Source organism: Chrysemys picta, chromosome 11 (genome assembly GCF_011386835.1).
Source record: "Chrysemys picta bellii isolate R12L10 chromosome 11, ASM1138683v2, whole genome shotgun sequence".
NCBI classification, from domain to species: Eukaryota; Metazoa; Chordata; order Testudines; family Emydidae; genus Chrysemys; species Chrysemys picta.
Genome location: NC_088801.1, coordinates 69,907,097 through 69,930,159, shown reverse-complemented (window position 1 = coordinate 69,930,159; position 23,063 = coordinate 69,907,097). Strand labels below are relative to the sequence as shown.

Below are 23,063 nucleotides of genomic sequence, written 5' to 3'. Positions count from 1 at the left end.
GCAGCAAAGCCCACCTCTTTATCCTTATGGCTTTTTTGTTCTTCTGCCCTGGATTCTCTGTTTTCTTTATCTTGAGATTTAGAAGTAGATGGTGGCTTTCCTTTGATATCAGCTTTATCCCCAGCAAGCACCCTCTTCACAGCATCATCACTGGACAACTGTAGAGAAGATTAAATCCACTGAAAATTAGCCTGTGTTACTTTATTAAATGCAATCTGCATTTCTAATTCTGCAGTTCCCAGGATGATTTTTAAGGAATCGTATGTGTTTTATGCTACTCCTTTCATTCAAAGACAATACACCAATTTAAGTCAACTGCTTTCTTGTGCCTCTTTTTTAATAATTTGACAGTATCCACCAAAGCTATCCATATATTCTGTGATTTTTTCTATTAATATTACATGTTTCCAATGCTAATTAGTCTCATTACTAGGTCTTTTACCTTTTATCTGTAATAATAACGTGGATTATTTTGAAAGTATCTACCATATTATGACTGCTACATGGGTTAAACATTCCTAACCCTACAATGCCACATTTAGATATACTCTGATGTGGCTCCATTTTAACCAACAGACTGTTTCATTTTAAAGATAACATTTTTTAAAAAAATGTTAGGAAACCTATACTGAGGAGGACTTCAAACCGAATTTAGTGACCATGTTAAAAGAAGCCCTCAAGTGTCCCATTAAATTTGATTCAGCTTTGAAAACTACTAAGCAAACAATTTTTACCAGTCCATTTGGGTGGCTGCTGAAGTCAGGTCTCAGTTTCTGCACAACAATGACCATGAGTTCTGTTATACCAAGATCTGAGTATATATACTGAGGTGACCATACCCTTTCTGCTCAACCTTGCTCTTCCGGAAAGAGAACTGGATTTTTAAGATCACTGGAACTGCTTTTGCCCCTCATGATAACTCAGTACAGAGGAGTCAGGCACCCGGGCCCCTCTGATTCCCTCTTGGTATACAATTGGAGAAGGATGAATTTTTGTGGGTTTTCACATTGAGTCACTAGCATCTGAACAACATTAGTGACATTGGCCTCATTTATAGAAACAATAAACAGCATGAGATTAGCACTAAAAGTCTTAATTTAAACAGTCCTGAGACCAGAGGATCCTTTGCACACAACAGACCAAGTTTGATATTTTCACAATCATAAAAATCAATAGGATAATTATCTTAACCCCATTAGTCTCAGTCGACTGAGACTACTTTCAGGATATTGGATCTTGTCAAAAATTCCCAAAGAAATTCGGGGTCAAGAACATTATCTAAGCAATCCAAAGCCTGTTTCCTAGATTCTCCCTCCCTTATTTCAAACAAGAAAGAAGCTAACGCAATTGATTTATTGAAAAGCTATGGGAAGGGCTCACATGCAATATGAACTTCAAAAACTACTGGATTACCAAAAAGTCAATTTGAATCATCCTCATGTACAATCCTTAAACACTACAGTGTTTTATAAATAATGTCCTTAAATACTTCACTATCATTACCCCAAGTGTTTTGGACCATTAATACAGTATTTTCTTTTATGAAAGGGAAGAACTCTGCAGGAGAATAGAACCTATCCATCTGTTCTTGTTCAGATCACCGATCAGGCTGAGGCTATGATCAAGGAGGGCATCAGTGGATAAAGAGCTCAAGAAGATTAGACTTTTATTTCAAAAGCTCTACAGTGACTATAAGCAAAAAACAGGAATACAACAGGCTATATTAAAGGCAACAGTTGTTTTAAAACCCATCACTTTCCAAGGTTACTAAGATATGGGATCTAATGTCTCCATTGCCACTTTTTTGCATACTTGGAGGAAAGAGTGGCTTCTTTACAGTAAGAACCTCCATTTGTGATTTTAAAAGGTTGAAAGATTTTGAAAAATAGGTGCCTAAAGATATGCTCATCAGCTCATTTAGGTGCATAAATGGCCCAATGGTACACTGAAAATCTGGCAATTCCTACTTAGAAAATGCTTGTGGATTCTGTTGTAATTAAACCAAAGAGTATTCCATGTTCACCTAATATGGTGATGATATAGCCAAAGTTTATAGGCCAGATCCTCAATTTATGTCAACAGCTCAACTGATTTCCATGGAGTTACAATGCTTTACATCAGTTAAGGATCAGGCCATATGTACTTTTAGTTATGTTATACTGCAGTTAACACAACAGTACAATTCATATATTGAGTAAATACAAATAGTGGATGAGTTTTCATATAGTTTGTCAAATCCATGAATCAGTTTAAACTAAATGGAAGGATAAACAAGGGTCCTTGATTTCAAAAGGACAAACTAAAAAAAAATTAAGGAATTTAGTTACAGAAGAGGACTACACTGACTAATGTAAGGATACAGATACTCAGGCCTGTCTGTAAAGGCCTATACTTCAAGAATTTATGTGTATTCTTATCAGTTAGCTAGTTATAGAGGTATAAAAGAAAGAAAGAATCAAAAGCACTTTCTGTATGTGTAAGGGCCTTCTCTTCTGTAACAGTCTGAGGCCTGGTTCTTAGGCTAAGGCCTTCGGCTAAGCAGCAGAGGCAGCCATAAACTGGGAAGTGAACGGTCACATCCTCACATTCCAAACTAGTCACATGGAAATAAGGTGCTAGTGGGCTGTTAGAAATACAATTCTGTCCTGATATTCCTATTACCTACAGAGAAAGGAAAGAGCTTAGAACTTGTAACAGGAAATTTAGTTTGATAGTTTTCTGTCTGGTAAGAACTCACTTATCAATAAGACACAGCTGGAAAACCCTTATGTCTGTATAGATGTAGTTGTGAAATCCTCACTTCTGTATTGTTTTGTATGTTTATTTGCATGGTCTCTGTCTGGTTCTGTAATTGTTTCTGTCTGCTGTATAATTAATTTTGTTGGTGGAATTAAGGTGGTGGAATATAATTGGTTAAATAACCATGTTACAGTATGTTAGGATTGGTTAGTTACATTTCAGTAAAATGATTGGTTAAGGTATAGCTAAGCAGAACTCAAGTTTTACTATATAGTCTGTGGTAGGGTTACCATATTTCTACAACCAAAAAAGAGGACACTGGGGGGGGGGGAGGAGCCCTGCTCTAGCCCCGCCCCTGCCCCACACCCATCCACTCCCTCCCACTTCCCACCCCCTGACTGCCCCCCTCAGAACCCCCAACCCCCCCGCTCCTTGTCCCCTGACTGCCCCCTCCTGGGACCCCTGCCACTAACTGCCCCCTAGGACCCCACCGCTTATCTAAGCCCCCCTGCTTCTTGTCCCCTGACTGCCCCCTCCTGAGAATGCCCTACGACCCTACCTGTCCCCTGACTGCCCCGACCCTTATCCACACTCCCACCCCATATTCACACCCCTGCCCCCAGACAGACCCCTGGGGACTCCCATGCCCTATCCAACTGCTCCCTGCCCCCGACAGGACCCCCAGAACTCCTGACCCATCCAACCCCCTCTGCTACCTGCCTGCCTCAACCCCTCTCCACACCCCTGCCCCCTGACAGCCCCCCCAGAACCCCAGACCCATCTAACCCCCCCGCTCCCTGTCCCTGACTGTCCCAACCCCTCTCCACACCCTTGCCCCCGACAGCCCCCCCTCCCCAACTCCCGACCCATCCAACACCCCCTCCCTGTCCCCTGACCAGGGCCAGCTTTAAAGAGCCCAGGAATCGGGCTGCGCTCCGGCCGGGGTTGTGGGGCTTGGGGCCGGGCCGGAGGTGCTCGGCCGGGGGTGCTGGGGCCCGAGCCGGGCCGGGGGTGCTGGGGCCCAAGCCGGGCCGGCGCTGCTAGAGCCTGAGCCGGGCCAGGTCCGGGCCAGGGGTGCTGGGGCCAGGGGTGCTGGGGCCCGAGCCGGGCCGGCGCTGCTAGAGCCTGAGCCGGGCCAGGTCCGGGCCAGGGGTGCTGGGGCCCGAGCCGGGCCGGGCCAGGTCCGGGCCAGGGGTGCTGGGGCCCGAGCCGGGCCAGGCCCGGGCCGGGCCGGTGCCGCTGGGGCCCGAGCCGGGCCAGGCCCGGGCCGGGCCGGTGCCGCTGGGGCCCGAGCCGGGCCAGGCCCGGGCCGGGCCGGTGCCGCTGGGGCCCGAGCCGGGCCAGGCCCGGGCCGGGCCGGTGCCGCTGGGGCCCGAGCCGGGCCAGGCCCGGGCCGGGCCGGTGCCGCTGGGGCCCGAGCCGGGCCAGGCCCGGGCCGGGCCGGTGCCGCTGGGGCCCGAGCCGGGCCAGGCCCGGGCCGGGCCGGTGCCGCTGGGGCCCGAGCTGGGCCGGAGCCGCTGGGGCCCGAGCTGGGCCGGAGCCGCTGGGGCAGCCGGGCGTCGCTCGGCCAGGGCCGCGCCACCCTGGAGCTCTCCTCCTCGCGCCCCTCCGCCCCAGCTTACCTGCTGCTGTCTCCCGCTTGCCCCTGCTTCTTTTCACACTTCCCGCGAAGCTCTGATTCGTGGGAAGCAGGGGAGGGGGAGGAGCAGGGGGGCGGAGTGTTCAGGGGAGGGGAGGAGGGGGAAGACAGCTGCAGGGCCGGGGGCGTGCTAAGGCTGCAGGGGATGCGGGGAGGGGCTTTGGCTGCCCAGCGGCATTTGGCCGCTGCTTTTCTATCTATAAATAGCCGACCGGGGGGGAATTCCGGACATTTTTAGATTTTTAAAAATCCACCCCGGACGGCTATTTATAGACCGAAAAACCGGACATGTCCAGGGAAATCCGGACATATGGTAGCCCTAGTCTGCAGTCAATCAGGAAGTAAGGGGGGGAAATGGGAACAGGGAATGGGGGTGGGGAAATTGGAATCATGTTTTGGTAAGGGGGGAAATGGGAAAAGACGGTTACTCACCGTTGTAACTGTTGTTCTTCGAGATGTGTTGCTCATATCCATTCCAACTAGGTGTGCGCGTGCCGCGTGCACGATCGTCGGAGAATTTTCTACCCTAGCAACACCGGCGGGTCGGCTGTGGAGCCCCCTAGAGTGGCGCCTTCATGGCGCTGAATATATACCCCAGCCGACCCGGCGCCCCCTCAGTTCCTTCTTGCCGGCTACTCCGACAGTGGGGAAGGGGGGCGGGTTTGGAATGGATATGAGCAACACATCTCGAAGAACAACAGTTACAACGGTGAGTAACCGTCTTTTCTTCTTCGAGTGCTTGCTCATATCGATTCCAATTAGGTGACTCCCAAGCCCAACTTAGGTGGTGGGGTCGGAGTGAGATATTGCTGTGTGCAAAACCGCTGATCCGAATGCAGCATCGTCCCTGGACTACTGCACTAGTGCATAGTGAGCTGTAAATGTGTGGACTGATGACCAAACCGCAGCTCTACAAATGTCCTGGATCGGAACTTGCGCCAGGAAAGCCGTCGAGGAAGCTTGGGCCCTCGTGGAGTGAGCGGTGAGGTGCGGTGCTGAGACACCTGCCAGGTCATAGCAAGTCCGGATGCAAGACGTAATCCAGGAGGATAGGCGTTGTGAGACCGGTAAGCCTTTCATTCGGTCGGCCACTGCAACGAAGAGTTGCGTCGTCTTTCTAAAGTGCCTTGTGCGGTTAATATAGAAAGCCAGGGCCCTGCGTACGTCCAGAGAATGCAAACGTTGATCCTGGCGAGTAGCATGTGGTTTAGGATGAAAGACCGGGAGAAATATATCCTGGTTGATATGAAATGGAGAAACCACCTTAGGGAGAAAGGCAGGATGTGGACGAAGCTGCACTTTATCCTTATGGAAAACTGTGTAAGGGGGCTCGGATGTAAGCGCCCTGAGTTCAGAAACGCGCCTTGCTGAGGTGATGGCTACGAGGAAGGCTGTCTTCCAGGATAGGTACAGAAGTGAACAGGTGGCCAGTGGCTCGAATGGAGGACCTGTGAGCTTGGAGAGAACCAGGTTGAGGTCCCACGTCGGAACGGGCTGACGTTGTTGTGGGTACATCCGGTCTAAGCCCTTGAGGAATCTAGCGACCATCGGGTTAGAGAATACCGAGGACGCGAGTTCCCCTGGGTGAAAGGCTGATATAGCGGCCAGGTGAACTCTAATTGAAGATATCGCCAACCCCTGCTGTTTTAGGGAGAGGAGATATTCCAATATGAGAGGAATAGGTGCCTGTAACGGGGACGTGGCTCGTTGTTCGCACCAACAGGAGAACCGCTTCCACTTGGCCAAGTACGTGGCTCGTGTTGAGGGCTTCCTACTGCTCAACAGAATCTGTTGGACCGAGAGTGAGCATTGTTGCTCTGCCTGGGTGAACCATGGAGCAGCCACGCCGTGAGGTGAAGAGATTGCAGGTCGGGGTGACGCAGCCGGCCGTGGTCCTGAGAGATGAGATCTGGACATAATGGAAGCGGGATCGGTGTCTGAACCGAGAGTTCCAACAGTGTGGTGTACCAATGTTGTCTCGGCCACGCTGGAGCGATCAGAATTACCTGTGCCTGGTCTCCGCGCAATTTGAGCAGTACCTTGTGGACCAGAGGAAACGGAGGGAAGGCATAAAACAGGTGGTCTTTCCAGGGAAGGAGAAACGCATCCGAGAGGGAGCCCGGAGCTCGACCTTGCAGGGAGCAGAACACGTGGCACTTTCTGTTGTCTCGAGATGCAAACAGGTCTATCTGGGGAAACCCCCACTTCTGGAAGACGGAATGTATGATGTCCAGACGGATAGACCACTCGTGCGTCTGAAAGGACCTGCTGAGTCGGTCCGCTAAAGTGTTCTGGACTGCAGGGAGGAACGATGCCGTGAGATGGATTGAGTGGGCGATGCAGAAGTCCCACAGGCGAATGGCCTCTTGGCATAGAATTGACGAACGTGCTCCTCCTTGCTTGTTGATGTAAAACATGGCCGTGGTGTTGTCGATGAGAACTAACACACAGCGGCCACGTAGGAGATTGAGAAATGCCTGGCACGCCAGGCACACCGCCATCAGTTCCCGAACATTGATGTGCAGAGCTAGCTGGGGTGCAGTCCACAGGCCCTGGGTATGGTGTTCGTTGAGATGGGCGCCCCAACCCAGAGATGAAGCGTCTGTGACCAGGTGCAGAGAGGGTTGTGGGGCGTGAAATGGCATCCCCTCGCAAACCACATTGTGATCTAGCCACCAAGTGAGGGAGGTCAGGACCGAGTTCGGGACCGTGACCACCATGTTCAGGCTGTCCCGATGTGGGCGGTATATCGATGACACCCAGGTCTGGAGTGGGCGAAGTCGAAGTCTGGCATGCCTGGTTACGTACGTGCAGGAAGCCATGTGACCCAGCAGGGTGAGGCACGACCTCACCGTGGTAGTTGGGAAGGCCTTGAGCCCTTGAATAAGGCTCGTGATGGTACAAAAGCGGTTGTCTGGCAGGATGGCTTGTGCACGTCTGGAGTCTAGGACTGCGCCGATGAATTCTATTCTCTGGGTAGGTTCTAGAGTGGATTTGTCCTTGTTGAGTAGGATGCCCAACTCGTTGAATGTGTGCACTATTATGTGAACGTGAGCTCGAACTTGCTCTTTGGTGCGACCGCGTACCAGCCAGTCGTCTAGGTACGGGAACACCTGTATCCCTTGCCGACGAAGGTATGCTGCCACGACAGCCATACATTTCGTGAACACTCTTGGGGCCGAGGATAGGCCGAAGGGAAGGACTGCAAATTGGTAGTGCACCTTGCTTACCACAAATCGCAGGAAGCGTCTGTGAGGCGGGTAAATTGCAATATGAAAGTATGCGTCTTTCATGTCGAGGGCGGCGAACCAGTCTCCAGGATCGAGGGAAGGGATAATGGCCCTTAAAGAGACCATGCGGAACTTCAACTTTACTACGAATTTGTTGAGTCCGCGCAAGTCCAAGATGGGTCGCAGACCCCCTTTGGACTTGGGGATCAGGAAGTAGCGGGAATAAAATCCCCTGCCCCTTAACTCTAATGGAACCTCCTCTATGGCCCCCGTCAATAGGAGCGTGGAAACCTCCTGTATAAGAAGTTGCTCGTGAGAAGGGTCCCTGAAGAGGGACGGGGAGGGGGGGTGGGAGGGGGGAAATGAAGAAAACTGGATAGCGTATCCTCTCTCTACCGTGCGAAGGACCCAACGGTCCGAGGTTATAAGGGACCAAGCACGGTGGAAATGGGAAAGGCAATCCCGAAAGGAGGGGGCTGGATCCTGGGGGATGACTGGGGCGCCGTCCTCGACCGCACCTTCAAAAGTTCTGCCTGGGGCCTGAAGGTGGCCTTGGTGGCCCCTGGTTCTGACCGGGTTGAGGGCCAGTCCACCTTCTCCTACCACCTCGCCCCCGCCTTCTGGCAGAGTCCTGTCTCTGACGAGGTGGAGGGGGGTAGAAACGTTGAGGCTGGGGTCTAAATGGTCTGCGCTGGGGACCCGCAACATGCATCCCCAGGGAGCGCATGATTGTTCTCGAGTCCTTGAGGCTCTGCAGACAAGAGTCCGTCTTATCCGAGAACAATCCATGTCCCTCAAAAGGCAGATCCTGTAAGGTTTGCTGCAGCTCCGGAGGCAAACCCGAAACCTGAAGCCAGGAGATCCTCCGCATAGCGATACCTGAAGCCAGGGTTCTCGCAGCCGAGTCCACTATGTCCAAGGAGGCCTGCAAGGAGGTCCGAGCCACCTTCTTACCCTCCTCTACCAAGGCCCCAAACTCCTCCCTGGAGTCTTGGGGAACCAATTCCTTGAACTTCCCCATAGAGTTCCAGGAATTAAAGTTATAGCGGCTCAGGAGCGCCTGCTGGTTAGCCGCTCTAAGTTGCAGCCCTCCGGCTGAATAAACTTTACGGCCAAACAAATCGAGGCGCTTAGCCTCCTTCGATTTGGGCGCTGCGGCCTGTTGACCGTGGCGCTCCCTTGCATTCACTGATGACACCACCAGTGAACACGGCTGGGGATGGGTATACAAGTACTCATAGTCCTTTGAGGGGACAAAGTACTTTCTTTCCACCCCTCTCGCTGTGGGTGGGATAGAGGCAGGAGTTTGCCATATCGTAGTGGTGTTAGCCTGGATCGTGCAGATCAGGGGCAACGCCACTCTGGATGGGGCATCCGCAGAGAGGATGTTCACAATGGGGTCTTGCACCTCCACTATCTCCTCTGCCTGAAGGTCCATATTACGTGCCACCCTACGTAATAGGTCCTGGTGTGCCCGGAGATCTATCGGGGGTGGACCTGTGCTCGTTGTGCCCGCCACTGCCTCATCTGGGGAAGATGAGGAAGATGCCTCAGGTGGCAAGGGATCCAAGGGCGGGACCTGGTCCAATGAGCCTTGGAGCGGAGCATCACCTGCCCCTGGGTCCAGGACGTCAGGTGGTGCGGGCACGGAAGCCTCCATGCCCCCTGGAGGAGGGCGAGAGATGGTGGACTCTGGGGCCCTTCGCTCAGAGTGCACCGAGCGAGAGGCTGATGGTGGTGGAGCCCCTTGCGCTTGGTGGTACGCCCACGGGGTCCAAAACGACCAGTGCGAAGGTCCCTGAGCGGGATCCTCCGCTACCTCCTGCCAGTGGCCCATGTCCGGATCATCGGCCTGCCCCTGAGGGGGGTATGCCGATCTCGATGCCCCATCGGAGGAGCGGGACACTGATCTAGATGGCCATGGCGGTGCCGACCGCGCCGAGACGAGCTCCGGAAGGTACGGTGCCGTACGGTGCCGGTCTAGAGATGAATGGTCCCTGTGCGGTGCCGGCGAACGGTGCCGAGATCGGGATCGGTGCCGATGACCGCGTCGGTGCCGAGAGTCCGACCTGGACCTGGAATGTGATCTTGAGTAGGCCCGGTGCCGGGAGCGGCCTCTCGACGTCGAGCGTCGATCGTAGCGGTGCCGAGAACTACGTCTCGATGTCGACCGGTGCCGACGATCATAGCGGTGCCGAGACGTAGAACGGTGCCGCGACGATGATCTTAGCCGCGAGTACGACCGGTGCCGAGGTGATATCCGGCGCCGGGACTGCGAGCGGCGTGGGGACCTGCTTCGTGACCTGGACCGGTGCCGTGGTTCCAGCCCCTGCGATGGAGGGCGCATCAAGGCAGGTTTCCCCCTGGACTGGACCGGACGAGTCAACGGTGCCGACGGTGCCGGTGGTTGGGGCGGTGCCGGCTCTGTGAGAGCGATCAAGTCTCTCGCCGTCGCGAAGGTCTCTGGGGTCGACGGGAGGCACTGTATCACCGCCGGTCGCGGTGGTGATCCTGTCTGCACCGGACTCAACGGCCTCGGAGCCGGAGTCGACGGTGCTGGAGGCACCTGTTTTTGGTGCTCCACAGGCGGACGCGGCTCTACCCCTGGCACCGGGGGAGCCGGCGTCTTCAGTACGGCAGTCCCCGTCTTATGGGATTTTTTATGTCCCGGGGATGATGAACGGCGCCGAGGCACTTGCTGCGAGTGCGGTGCCGACGGGGTCCGGTGCCGTGGAGGCTTGTCCGACGTGGTCGGAATGGTCGGTGCCGCCGGGGCACTGCGCACCGAGGCGCTAGGTGCCGGGGCTTGGCGCGCCGATGGAGCGTCCGGGCTAAGTGCCGCCTCCATAAGGAGTTGCCGAAGCCGAAAGTCCCGCTCCTTCTTGGTCCTCGGTCTGAAGGCCTTACAGATCTTGCACTTATCTGTCTGATGGGACTCCCCCAGGCACTTCAGACACGAGTCGTGCGGGTCACTCGTTGGCATAGGCTTAGCGCAGGACGCGCACTGTTTGAAGCCGGGAGCCTTGGGCATGAGCCCGGCCACGCGCCGGGGGAAAAAGGGGGAGACAACCCCCTTAATCCCCTTTAACTATATAACAACTATTAACAAAGTGAATAAACAACTATCTAACTATATACAACTAGAACTGTAACTATAACTATCAATAAACGGAATAAGCTAGGGAGAGTGGAGAACAGCTACGCCGCGCTCCACAGTTCCAACGACTGTCAGGGGCGGTAAGAAGGAACTGAGGGGGCGCCGGGTCGGCTGGGGTATATATTCAGCGCCATGAAGGCGCCACTCTAGGGGGCTCCACAGCCGACCCGCCGGTGTTGCTAGGGTAGAAAATTCTCCGACGATCGTGCACGCGGCGCGCGCACACCTAATTGGAATCGATATGAGCAAGCACTCGAAGAAGAACAGGGATGGCTCTGTGGTGTCAGAGCTGGGAAGGGGGACACTGACGAAGGTAACTGGAATCATGCTTGCTGGAAGTTCACCCCAATAAACATCAAATTGTTTGCGCCTTTGGACTTTGGGTATTGTTGCTCTCCGTTCATGCGAGAAGGACCAGGGAAGTGGGAGGGTGAAGGAATAAGCCCCCTAACAACTAACCCAAGGATCTGAATGTAGAAGAGGCTTGGAACCACTTTAACTCAAAGTTGCAGGAACTATCTGGGGCTGCCTCCTGAGCAATGGGGGGGGGAAAAATCATAGGAAGGGTTGCAGATAGGGCTGTCAATTCGTTACAGTTAACTCACGCGATTAACTCAAAAAAATTAATCGTGATTAATCGCACTTATAACAATAGAATACCAATTGAAATGTATTAAATATTTTTGGATGTTTTTCTACATTTTCAATATTGATTTCAATGACAACACAGAATACAAAGTGCACAGTGCTCACTTTATATTATTATTTTTTATTACAAATATATGCACTGTAAAAATGATAAACAAAAGAAATAATATTTTTCAATTCACCTCATACAAGTACTGAAGTGCAATCTCTTTATCATGAAAGTGTAACTTACAAATGCAGATTTTTTTTGGTTACATAACTGTACTCAAAAATAAAACAGTGTAAAACCTTAGAGCCTAAAAGGCCACTTAGTCCTACTTCTTATTCTGCCAATCGCTAAGACAAAAAAGTTTGTTTACATTGATGGGAGATAATGCTGCCTGATTCTTATTTACAATGTCACCTGAAAGCCGGCACTGCAAGGTATTTACATGCCAGGTATGCTAAACAAATATTCATATGCCCCTTCCATCCTTCAGCCACCATTCCAGAGGACATGCTTCTATGCTGATCATGCTCGTTAAAAAAATAATGCATCAATTAAATTTGCGACTATACTCCTTGGGGGGGGAATTGTATGTCTCCTGCTCTGTTTTACCCACATTCTGCATATATTTCATGTTATAGCAGTCTCAGATGATGACCCAGCACATGTTCATTTTAAGAACACCTTCACAGCAGATTTGAGAAAATGCAAAGAAGGTACCAATGTGAGATTTCTAAAAATAACTACAGCACATAACCCAAGGTTTAAGAATCTGAAGTGCTGTCCAAAATCTGAGAGGGACGAGGTGTGGAGCATGCTTTTAGAAATCTTAAAAGAGCACCACTCTGATGCAGAAACTACAGAACCCAAAACACCAAAAAAGAAAATCAACCTTCTGCTGGTGGCATCTGACTCTCAAGATGAAAATGAAAATGTGTCAGTCTGAACTGCTTTGGATCATCAAGCAGAACCCATCATCAGCATGGAAGCATGACCTCTGGAATTGTGGTCGAAGAATGAAGGGACATATGACTCTTTAGTGTATCTGGCACGTAAATATCTTGCAATGCCTGCTACAACAGTGGCATGCAAACGCCTGTTCTTACTTTCAGGTGACATTGTAAACAAGAAGCAAGCAGCATTACCTCCTGCAAATTGTAACCAACCTTGTTTTTCTGAGCGATTGGCTGACCAAGAAGTAGGACTGAGTGGACTTGTAGGCTCTAAAGTTCTACATAGCATTCAAAAATAAAAGTTTTTTTTGTACATAATTCTACATTTGTAAATTCAACTTTCATGGTAAAGAGATTGTACTACAGTACTTGTATGAGGTGAATTGCAAAATACAATTTTTTTTTACTTTTTCCAGTGCAAATATTTGTAATAAAATATAAATATAAAGTGAGCACTGTACACGTTGTATTCCATGTTGTAATTGAAATTAATATATTTGAAAATGTAGTAAGCATCTAAAAATATTTAAAATAAATGGTATTCTATTGTTTAATCACACGATTAATTGCGATTAATTTTTTTAATCACTTGACAGCCCTAGTTGCAGACCAAACTGAGGGCCAAGCATCTCAAACCGGTTATTAAGAGAAAGCAGACCACCTGCCTATAAGGAATAGAAGGGATGGATCAGCAAGGAAAAATATCTCTTGGAAGTCAGAAAGTGTAGGGGGAAAAGTAAAAATTGCCAAAAGCCAAGCAGAGTTGGAACTGGCAAGGGAAATTAAAACCCAATAGTAAAAGGTTTTAGCTATATAAAGAAAAAGAAAACAAGGAAAGAAGAAGTGCGACTGCTAACCAGTGAGGATGGGGTGGAGATGACAGCTAATCTAGGAATAGCCCAACACCTAAATGAATACGTTGCCTCAGTTTTTGGTAAGAGCAATGAGGAGCTTGGGTACAGTGGCAGGATCAGTAATGGAAACAAGGATATGGAAGTAGAAATCACCATATCCGAGGTAGAAGTTAAATTCAAACATCTTAACGGGACCAAATCCAGGGGGCCTGGATAATCTCCATCCAAGATTATTAAAGGAACTGGCACATGAAATTTCAAGCTCAATAGCAAGGATTTTTAATGAATCCATAAACTCGGGGGTCGGATGCTATGACTGAACAATTTCTAGTATAGTACCTATATTTAAGAAGGGGAAAAAGGCAATGCAGGAAACTACAAACCATTAGTTTGACCTCAATTGTATGCAAGATCTTAGAACAAATTTTGAAAGAGAAAGTAGTTAAGGGCATACAGGTAAGTGGTAATTGGGATAAAATACAACATGGTTTTACAAAAGGTTGACCATGCCAGACCAACCTGATCTCTTTCTTTGAGAAGATAAGCGATTCTCTAGACAAAGGAAATGGAGTAGATCTAATCTACCTGAATTCAGTAAGGCATTGATACAGTTCCACGTGAGAAATTAGTTAAATTAGGGATTAATACAGGAATCGAACTGGTTAAAAGGAGACTATAACCAGTCATCCTGAAAGATGAATGGTCAGACTGGAGGGAGGTTACTAGTAGAGTTCCTCAGGGATCGGTCTTGGGACCAATCTTATTTAACATTTTTATTAATGACCTTGGCACAAGTAGGAGTGTGCTAATAAAATCTGCAGATGACACAAAGTTGGGAGGTATTGGCAATAGAGAGGAGGACTGGAATATCAGACAAGAAGATCTGGAGGACCGTGAAAACTGGATTAATAGAAATGGGATGAAATTTAATAGTACAAAGTGAAAGGTCATACACTTAGGGACTAATAACAAGAATTTTTGATATAAACTAAGGATTTATCAGTTGGAAGAAACAGAAGAGGAGAATGACTAATACACCTTGGTCTATTACAGGATAACTATGAGCTGCCAATATGATGCAGCTGTGAAAAAGGCTAATGCACTTGGTGGGGTATTTCCAGTAGAGATAGAGAAGTGTTATTGTCATTACACAAGGCATTGGTGAGACCTCTTTTGGAATACTGTGTGCAATTCTGGTCTCCCATGTTTAAGAAAGATGAATTCAAACTGGAACAGGTGCAGAGAAGGTCTACTAGGATGATCCGAGGAATGGAAAACCTACCTTACGAGAGGAGACTTAAGGACCTTGGATTTGTTTACCCTAACCAAACGAAGGCTGAGGGGAGATATGATTGCTCTCTATAAATACATCAGAGAGATAAAAACCAGGGAGGGAGAGGAGTTATTTAAGTCAAAGGACAATGCTGAGATAAGAACAAATAGATATAAACTGGCCGCCAACAAGTTTAGGCTTGAAATTATACGAAGGTTTCTAACCATCAGAGGAGTGAAGTTCTGGAACAGCCTTCCAAGGGAAATAGTGGGGGGCAAAAAACAATTTGTTTCAAGACGGAGCTTGATAAGTTTATGGAGGGGGACGGTATGATGAGATTGCCTACAATGGCATGTGGCCCATCCACGACTGCTATTAGCATTTATCTCCTACAGCCATAGATGGAACACTAGATAGAGAGGGATCTGAATTACTACAGATAATTCTTTCCAGGAGTCTGGTTGGTGGGTCTCACCAACATGCTCAGGGTCTCTAACTGATCACCATATTTGGGGTTGGGAATGAATTTTCTCCCAGGCAGATTGGCAGAGACCCGGGTTTTTTTCGCCTTCCTCTGCAGCATGGGTCACTGGCTGGTTTGAACTAGGGTAAATGGTGGATTCTCTGTATTTTTAAGTCTTTAAACAATGATTTGAGGATATCAGTAACACAGCCAGAGGTTAAGGGTCTTTTACAGAAGTGAATGGGTGAGGTTCCCTGGCCTGTGCTGTGCAGGAGGTCAGACTAGATCAGGGGTGGCCAAACTTCCTGAACTTCCAACCCACATACGACAATCTTCAGAAGTTCGAGAGCTGGGGAGTGCCTGCTGGGGCTAAGGGCTTCAGCCCCATGGGAGGCACCTGCTGGGGCTTGGGGCTTCCGCCCTGCAGGGAAGGGGGTCTCGGGGCCTCAGCCCTATCCCACTCCTGCTGAAGCCCTGAGCCATGGCACGTACACCCTATGGGGCTGACGCCCTGGCAGGCGCCTCCCACAGGGCTGAAGCCCTGAGACCTCCCCACCCCACCCCACTGGGCAGAAGCCAGAGGCAATGTGGGAGGGGGACACATGGGGTCACATGCTTCCCCAACAATTTTTGCCAGGGGTTGCTGGCCCCGCTCAGCCACATGGTGCCGCCAGCCCCGCCCTACATGGTAACTACTGGAGCCAGCGGCAAACTGGGAGCTGCGCCTTGGGTAGAGGCAGCGGCCAACAGCTGAGAGCTGCAGGGAGAGCCACTTCAAGGAGGGGAAGAGAGGGGGTGTGCCTGGGGGGGTATGACTCAAGCTGTTGGGGGGGCAATCTTTAAATTGTGTACCCCCACTCTCAGCAGGCATCAGTCATCTCTGGCAGAAGCCCTAGCCCACCACCCCGCCACAGGGCAGAAGCCCTGAGCCCCCCCCACACACACAGTCTGGTAGGCGAAGAATGGGGGGTTGTGAGGGGCTCCGGGAGCCTCACTTTAACTGTAAAAGAGCTGGATGTGGCTCATGAGTCACAGTTTGACCACCCCTGGACTAGATGACCATGACGGTCCTTTCTGGTCGTGAAGTCTATGAATCACATATTGGTTATGTTTAACAAGAGACACCCACAGGACTGAAAAGGTTGGGAACCATTCATGTAAATCACTGACAGTATAATCATACCTTATTGAGACAGCATTTTCCAATTGCTTGGAGAAACTCATTCGTTCTTTCAGGTTCATGTCCAGCTACAATACGTGCCGGCTTCACTGACAATGGCTCCCCTGTTACCATTATGACAACATCAATAGCCTTCTGGAGAAAGCTGATTTTGGCATCTTTATCCTGGAGGGGGGGAAGGGGGGGGAATTAATGTTATACATTATTAAAAGTCTATTTCACCTCTGATTTATAGCATATTTACAGAAACTTTCCTACATGAAATTATCCATTATTATTACAAAGCATTTTTGTTTTAGAAATAAGCATTTGATAATGGGTAGCTGTTGTAATCCAAAATTAAAATTAAAATATGACTTCCAATTTTTTTACATTGCAATCACTTTTTATGAGAGACCCCAGGTGGGTGAAGTAATAAATTTTATAAGACCAACTTCACTTGTTGGAAGGAAGAAGCTTTTGACCTTCACAGAGCTCTTCCTCAGGTCTGGAGAAGGTAAACAAAGTATCACGGCTAACGAAGTGGGGCAGATTGTTAAGCATAAAAGGTTCACACGTATTGTAGGAGATTGCTTAAAATTAAGAGGGCAGTTTAGCCTGGACACTCTAGTTACCTTCTCCTTGACCTGAGGAAGCTCAAAAGCTTGTGCCTTCCACCAACAGAAGCTGGTCCAATAAAAGATACTACTTGTCTCTCTTATCCTGGGACCAACACAGCGACAGCAACACTGCAAATCATTGTTCATCTCACGTACGTTATAAGATGTGCGGACACTGAGTTCTATTTTCTTGAGCTACATATTAAACAGATTAATTAAAAACACAGATAAGTATCTTTCAAACAATTTTGTTTTGTATCTGTACAGTGCCTGGCACAGTGGAGTTTTGATCAGTGACTGGGCACTACCCACAATACAAACATCACCACAATACTTTAAAAAAAGCAGTCCTTGACAACATAACTTTAGAAGAGTGTAGGTTTGTCATAGTAAATAGAATTCAGTGACACATGAATAAGTCACAGTACCTGGTGACAAGTTATAAAGAATTCCTACACAAAATAAGAAAATTTCATACCCACCTTAACATTATCAGATTTCATCTCAAAATCTGTGTAAAGCCCATTCATAAAACCAGTCACTCTAATTACCTTCAAAGCAAAGGAAACGCAGTAAATTACTAAAAAATACTTGAAAGCTTTTGAAAAAACCTTTTATGAGCTTCCTGCAATCATTTGGAGAGATACTATTTCATGCTGAATTATTTTGGGGGCAGTTTTAAAGATCTTCCATATTGCAATGATCACTTCTGTAATGTGTTTCAATAAGCCATTTAAAATCTTGTCAATTATTACATCTGAGCAGTACTGAAGATTCGTGCATCCCCCTTTTTGTTTTTAAATAGGAAATTAAGGTTCATGCACCCACAAGGCTCTATGCTTTAACTACAGTCTTGATTTATTCTGTTAATGCCTAACTTGTTGGTGGTTGATTTCTTTATAGACATGCACAGACTATGAGTTCAGAGAATTTCAAATTTTCTAGTAAGTAATCCATTTTTCTTTCAAGGAAGGTAAAAAAGCATAAGCTCTGTGAACATCTTCCAGTTTGTAGGAGTGCTTACCTACCTCCTTTTATTAAATTTGTCAGAAAATAATATAGTAGATGTTCATTAGTAGCAACATGTCGGTGCCTTTTGCTATGTTGCTCCTAAGCAGCTGTTGCTGTTGCCGAGAGTGCAGACAATTCACAGTAGGGAAATGTTCTCAGGAGAAAGTTGCTCATAAGTAAGGCTACGTTTTAGTCACACGTATTTTTAGTAAAAGTCATGGACAGGTCACAGGCAGTAAACAAAAATTCACGGCCAGTAATCTGTCCGTGACTTCTACTATACATCCCTGACCAAATCGGGTGGGGAGGCGGCTCAGGGGGCGCCAGGCTGCTTGGAGCAGGGGAGGGTAGCCGAGGGGGCACCGTGGATGCTGGGTGGGATGCAGCACATGGCCTGAGACCCCCTCTGGTGCTGGGGATGGTGGGGCTGGCAGGCTCCCTATCCAGCTCCTCGCAGCTCCCCAGAAACGGTGACATATCCCTCCCTCAGCTCCTAGCTCCACGTGCCGAACCCCATCCCACACGCACGCACCCAAACTTCTGCTGCTGCTGGGAAGGGGATAGGGAGGGGCAAGGGGGCCCGAGACTGCCCCAGCAGCAGCCGGTGTGGCTGGCCCAGGGGCTGCCCAAGCCCCTCAGGCAGCCCCTGGGCCAGCCGCACGGGCCACTTAGGGTGAACAGATGTCCCGATTTTATAGGGACAGTCCTGATTTTTGGATCTTTTTCTTATATAGGATCCTATTACCCCCCACCCCCCATCCCGATTTTTCACACTTGCTGTCTGGTCACCCTAGGGCCACTGCAGAAGCCACATAATCCGTGACTTCCATGACAAACCCGCAGCCTTACTCATAAGCAGGGGTTGCTCTTACAAGGTTTGCTGCAAACAAGCATCTCCTGTAGTACTAAAGATCAACTGGGATTCTAAAGACCAAAAATACTTTCTACTTTGGCATCATCTTTCATCCGCAGCTGTTAATAAGTTTGATGAAGATGGGCAAAAACTCTTGCCCCCACACATGAGAAAAGGAAGGCAAAAGCATGGCACAGATTACTTACTGCAGGGACGGAAGGGGTTTCTCCTTGCCATAACAACTCCCCCCTGCCAAGCAGGTAGATAGCTACAATTCTTCTGTCAACCTAGTTGAGTCCACAGCAGGGGTTAGGTCGCCCTAACTACTCTGCACAGGGTGTGAAATCGTTCGCAGCCCTGAGCGATGTAACCAGGTTGCCCTAAGTTTAGGTGTCTTAGACCAGGCCTAGGTGACTGGCCAAGGGCCACACTGCAGGCCAGTGGAAGTACCGGAACTAACCCCAGGCCTCCTACACGGAGCAGCCCTTGCTCTAGCCACCAGGTAAGGAGGTCTCCCCTCAGTTATAGGGCTCACCACTCTCCCCAGGCCGACGCTGCCCCCCAGGGGGCCGGGCTCTAGTTACACACCCCATGCTTGGCCTCAGCAGCCTGGAGCCAGACTCAAGGCAGCAGCTTGCATGTGCCGGGGAGGGGGCAGCTCCGATCCGCCCCTATTCCCAGCGCCTGCCCCCGGCTTTGGGCCAGGAGGCTTCCCAGGCCCTCCCCCCATGCCCGGGCGCCCGCGGCCCTGCGCAGGGGCTGAGGGTGCAGGTAGGGGAGACGGGGTCGGGGCAACGCACACTCGGGGGCGCTGCTCCCAGCCGGGCTCACGGGGATCTCCGCGCCGCGGCGCCTAGCAACGGGGTGACGCGGAGCCCAGTGCCGCCGCCGCCGCCGCCTCCCGGGGGCTGAGCCCGGAACCGCCCCCCCGCGCCTCACCTCGCCGATCACGTCGTGCAGGTAGCGGAAGGGGGGCTTGCTGAGTAGCCGGTCAGTGAGGGGCGGTTTACGGATCACCCGCCCCAGCGACTCCTGCGTGCGCCGCACCACGGCCCCGTTCATGGCCCCTCAGCACCAGCCGGGCCGGCTCGGGCTCCGACCCCTCCCGGTATGCCGCGCGCCGCCCTCGACTGCGCAGGCGCAGCTGCCGAGACAGCTGTTACTACCCACATCGCGGTCCTAGCAACAGGCCGGAACAGCCCTGTGTGGGACCCGCCCCCACCGAATTCCCCCGCTCTTACAGCGGTCCCGCCCCTCCGTTCCGGGGGCCGAGCAGGGCCCGATCCGGGCTCCAAGGGGGGGGCAGAGAGGCACTAATAGGGCAGGATGGTGCCAGTAAGGGTGCAGGATACAAATGGGGAGATGTGAAACTAGGGTTGCCAATCAGGGCCGGCTCTAGGTTTTTTGCTGCCCCAAGCAAAACATTTTTTGGCTCCCCCCTGCCAGGCCTGGGCTCTCTCTCTCCCCACACACCAACTGCACCCTCCTGCCGCCCCAGCCCTGGGTCACTGGTAACTCGCTCCCAGGGCGGGTCATTCAGCAGGAATTTTGGATGTGCACAGAACACAGACAGGATTCAGAGTAGCAGCCGTGTTAGTCTGTATCCGCAAAAAGAAGAACAGGAGTACTTGTGGCACCTTAGAGACTAACAAATTTATTAGACCATAAGCTTTCGTGGACTACAGCCCACTTAAGAACTTAATAAATTTGTTAGTCTCTAAGGTGCCACAAGTACTCCTGTTCTTTTTACAGACAGGATTGGCTCCCATATGGTTACAGAACTGCAGTAAAGTGGAACAATTTTCAGCTTGTGTGATTGAAGGATATCTGGATACATATTATAAGACTGTCCTACACAAATGAGGAAAGTTGAGGTGCCTTTATTATTCTTTTGATCCATTCTTTGTTTCTATGGGGAATTTGCCAATGCAATATCACTGTCTTCCTTTTAAACAAATAAAACCAAAACTAAAAAAAAAAAAGCGATGGCTGTTGAAAATAGCAATTCCAGTTCTAATAACCACTGGGAAGCATTTCTTGCTCAATTTATTCTACTTTTTCTACAGCAAGTTACAGTGGATCAGTATATTTGATTTGGGAGAAATTAAGTAACAGCTGCCCAATTTGAGCTTGCGCACTCCTGAATTTTGGGGTGTTCAAATCTGGAAGGCAGGTGCTAGATTCCCTTTCTGAATATTAGCTAAATCTGGAAAGGAAAAGTCAATTTCTGCTTCCATGGCTCAGAAGTGTAAATCCTCCTACGTGCCTGGTACTGTATCTAAAGCTGCCCAGGTCCAGAGCCTCCCCTCCCTTACATTTCATTTTAAATTCTAGTGGGTTCCACGTACCTTCCTTGCTAAACTTCAGATAGAGAGGTGCACTGTCCATTTAGTCCACCCAATTCTTTCTTTGGGGGAGAGCCCAGGGCTGGGGCGGCAGGAGGTGTGGGGGGGGGGGGGGAGAAGAGCCCAGGGCTGGGGCGGCAGGAGGTGCAGGTGGGGGCCAGAGCTGGGGCAGCAGGGGGTGCAGGTGTGGGGGGGGGGGAGAAGAGCCCAGGGCTGGGGCAGCAGGAGGTGCAGGTGAGGGCCAGAGCTGGGGCGGCAGGGGGTGCAGGTGTGGGGGGGGGGGAGAAGAGCCCAGGGCTGGTGTGGCAGGAGATGTGGGTGGGGAGAGGGAGGAGAGCCCAGGGCTGGGGTGGCAGGAGATGCAGGTGGGGGGAGAGCACAGGGCTGGGGCAGCAGGGGGGTGCAGGTGGGGGCCAGAGCTGGGGCAGCAGGGGGTGTGGGCAGGGGAGAATCCAGGGCTGGGGCAACACTGGGGTTCAGGACAGCAAAAAACCTAGAGCTGGCTCTGTCCCTACCATTCACAGCAAGCTGCAGCATGAGGTTTCAGTTCCATACTCCTTCCCCCTCCCTTTCCTGTTAATTGTGGCCAAGGGAATGCTGGGAAATGTAGTTCTTTCCCTGCTCCAGGGCTGGCTCTATAGGCAGGGAGCTAACCAGGGAACTACAGCTCCCAGGGCCTCCTGTTGGTTCTCAGCTCCCATGCTGGATTCTTGTGCCCATGCAAATTTGCCACCCCAAGCAACTGCTTGCTTTGCTGTTGCCAATATTCTAATCACACAAAACCAAACATCTTAGCCCCACCCCTTCCTGAGGCCCTGCCCCTGCTCACTACATTCCCCCTCCCTCAGTGGCTCATTCTCCCCCACCCTCACTCACTTTCCCTGGGCTGGGGCAGGGGTTTGGGGTGCAGGAAGGGGGTGAGGGTGCTAACTGGCAATGGGGTGGGGTAGCAATGAGGGGTTCAGGATGCTGGAGGGGGTTCCAGGCTGGGGCAGGAGGTTGGGGTGTGGAAGGGGGTGAGGGTTCCAGCTGGGGTTGCAGGTTCTGGGGTGGGGCTGGGGATGAGGGGTTTGGGGTGCGGGAGGGGGTGAGGGTTCTGGCTGGGGGTGCAGACTCTGGAGTGGGACTGGGGATGAGGGTTTGGGGTGCAGGAGGGGGCTCCAGGCTGGGGGGGGTGGGGCCAAGGAATTCAGAGTGCAAGACCAGGGTGTGGTTTGAGGCAGGGGGTTGGGGTACAAGACCGGGTGAGGGCTCTGGAGTGGGGCCAGGGATGAGGGGTTCAGGATGTGGGAGGGGCCTCTGGGCTAGGGCAGGGGTACAGGCTCTGGGATGGTGCTGGGGATGAGGGGCTTGGGGTGCAGGAGGGGCTCTGAGTTTGTGGGGGCTCAGGGCTGGGGGTTGGGGCATGGACTTACCTTGGGCAGCTCCCAGCCAGCGGCGGGCTACGGCAGGCTGCCTGCCTGTCCTGGCACCGTGCTGTATGCGTCTAGAAACAGCCAGCAGGTCCAGGTCCTAGGCGGGGAGGGCTAGAGGGCTCCACGCGCCACTCTCGCCCGCAGGCACCGCTTCCTGCCTCAGCTCCTGTTGGCTGGTTCCTGGCCAATGGGAGTGCAGAGCCGGTGCTAGGGGCGGGGGCAGCACATGGAGCCCCATGCCCCCCCCCCACCCCCCCGGCTTGGAACCGGACCTGTTGGCCGCTTCCAGGGTGCATCGCAGTGCCAGGACAGGTAGGGACTAGCCTGCCTTAGCACCACAGCACCGCCAACTGGACTTTTAACAGCCTGGATGGCAGTGCTGACCAGAGCAGCCAGGGTCCCTTTTCAACCAGGTGTTCCGGTCAAAAACTGGACACCTGGTCACCCTATGTGAAACCACAGTACAGTTTTCCTCACCCATAAGCCCCTAAAACCAGCAGAGCAGCCCCCTCCCACCTTTGATCTCACCACAGTGGTACAAACACTAAGGTGCCTGTGGGCTCAGCCCCTGCCTGCTGTGCCACCCCTATACAAGGGACTCCCCCAAGCCCTCTCTCCCTGAGGACCCAAGCTGGTCTGGCTCCCATTCCAGCAGGCCTCTCAGTGGTTTCCTGCAGTTCCCACTAGGCTGGTGACTTAATGAGAGGCTGGGAGCTCT

The 23,063-nt window shown here is 51.1% G+C and overlaps 1 protein-coding gene across 10 annotated transcripts in view; it reads right to left on the bottom strand.

The window, feature by feature from the left end:
- TRAF3IP1 (TRAF3 interacting protein 1) overlaps positions 1-23,063 on the bottom strand; it is a 225,439-nt gene that overhangs the window by 110,584 nt on the left and 91,792 nt on the right. For 9 of the 10 annotated variants that reach the window (XM_042859580.2, XM_042859581.2, XM_042859585.2 and 6 more), the window contains exons 1-4: positions 19,525-19,760; positions 17,204-17,272; positions 16,126-16,287; positions 15-158 (exon numbers count right to left, since the gene is read on the bottom strand). In XM_042859580.2, the coding sequence (XP_042715514.2) occupies positions 15-158; positions 16,126-16,287; positions 17,204-17,272; positions 19,525-19,647 (498 nt within the window). In that variant the 5' untranslated portion in view covers positions 19,648-19,760. Of the gene's footprint in view, positions 1-14; positions 159-16,125; positions 16,288-17,203; positions 17,273-19,524; positions 19,761-23,063 lie in introns of those variants that run through there. The other variant, XM_065561149.1, reaches the window with a different exon arrangement.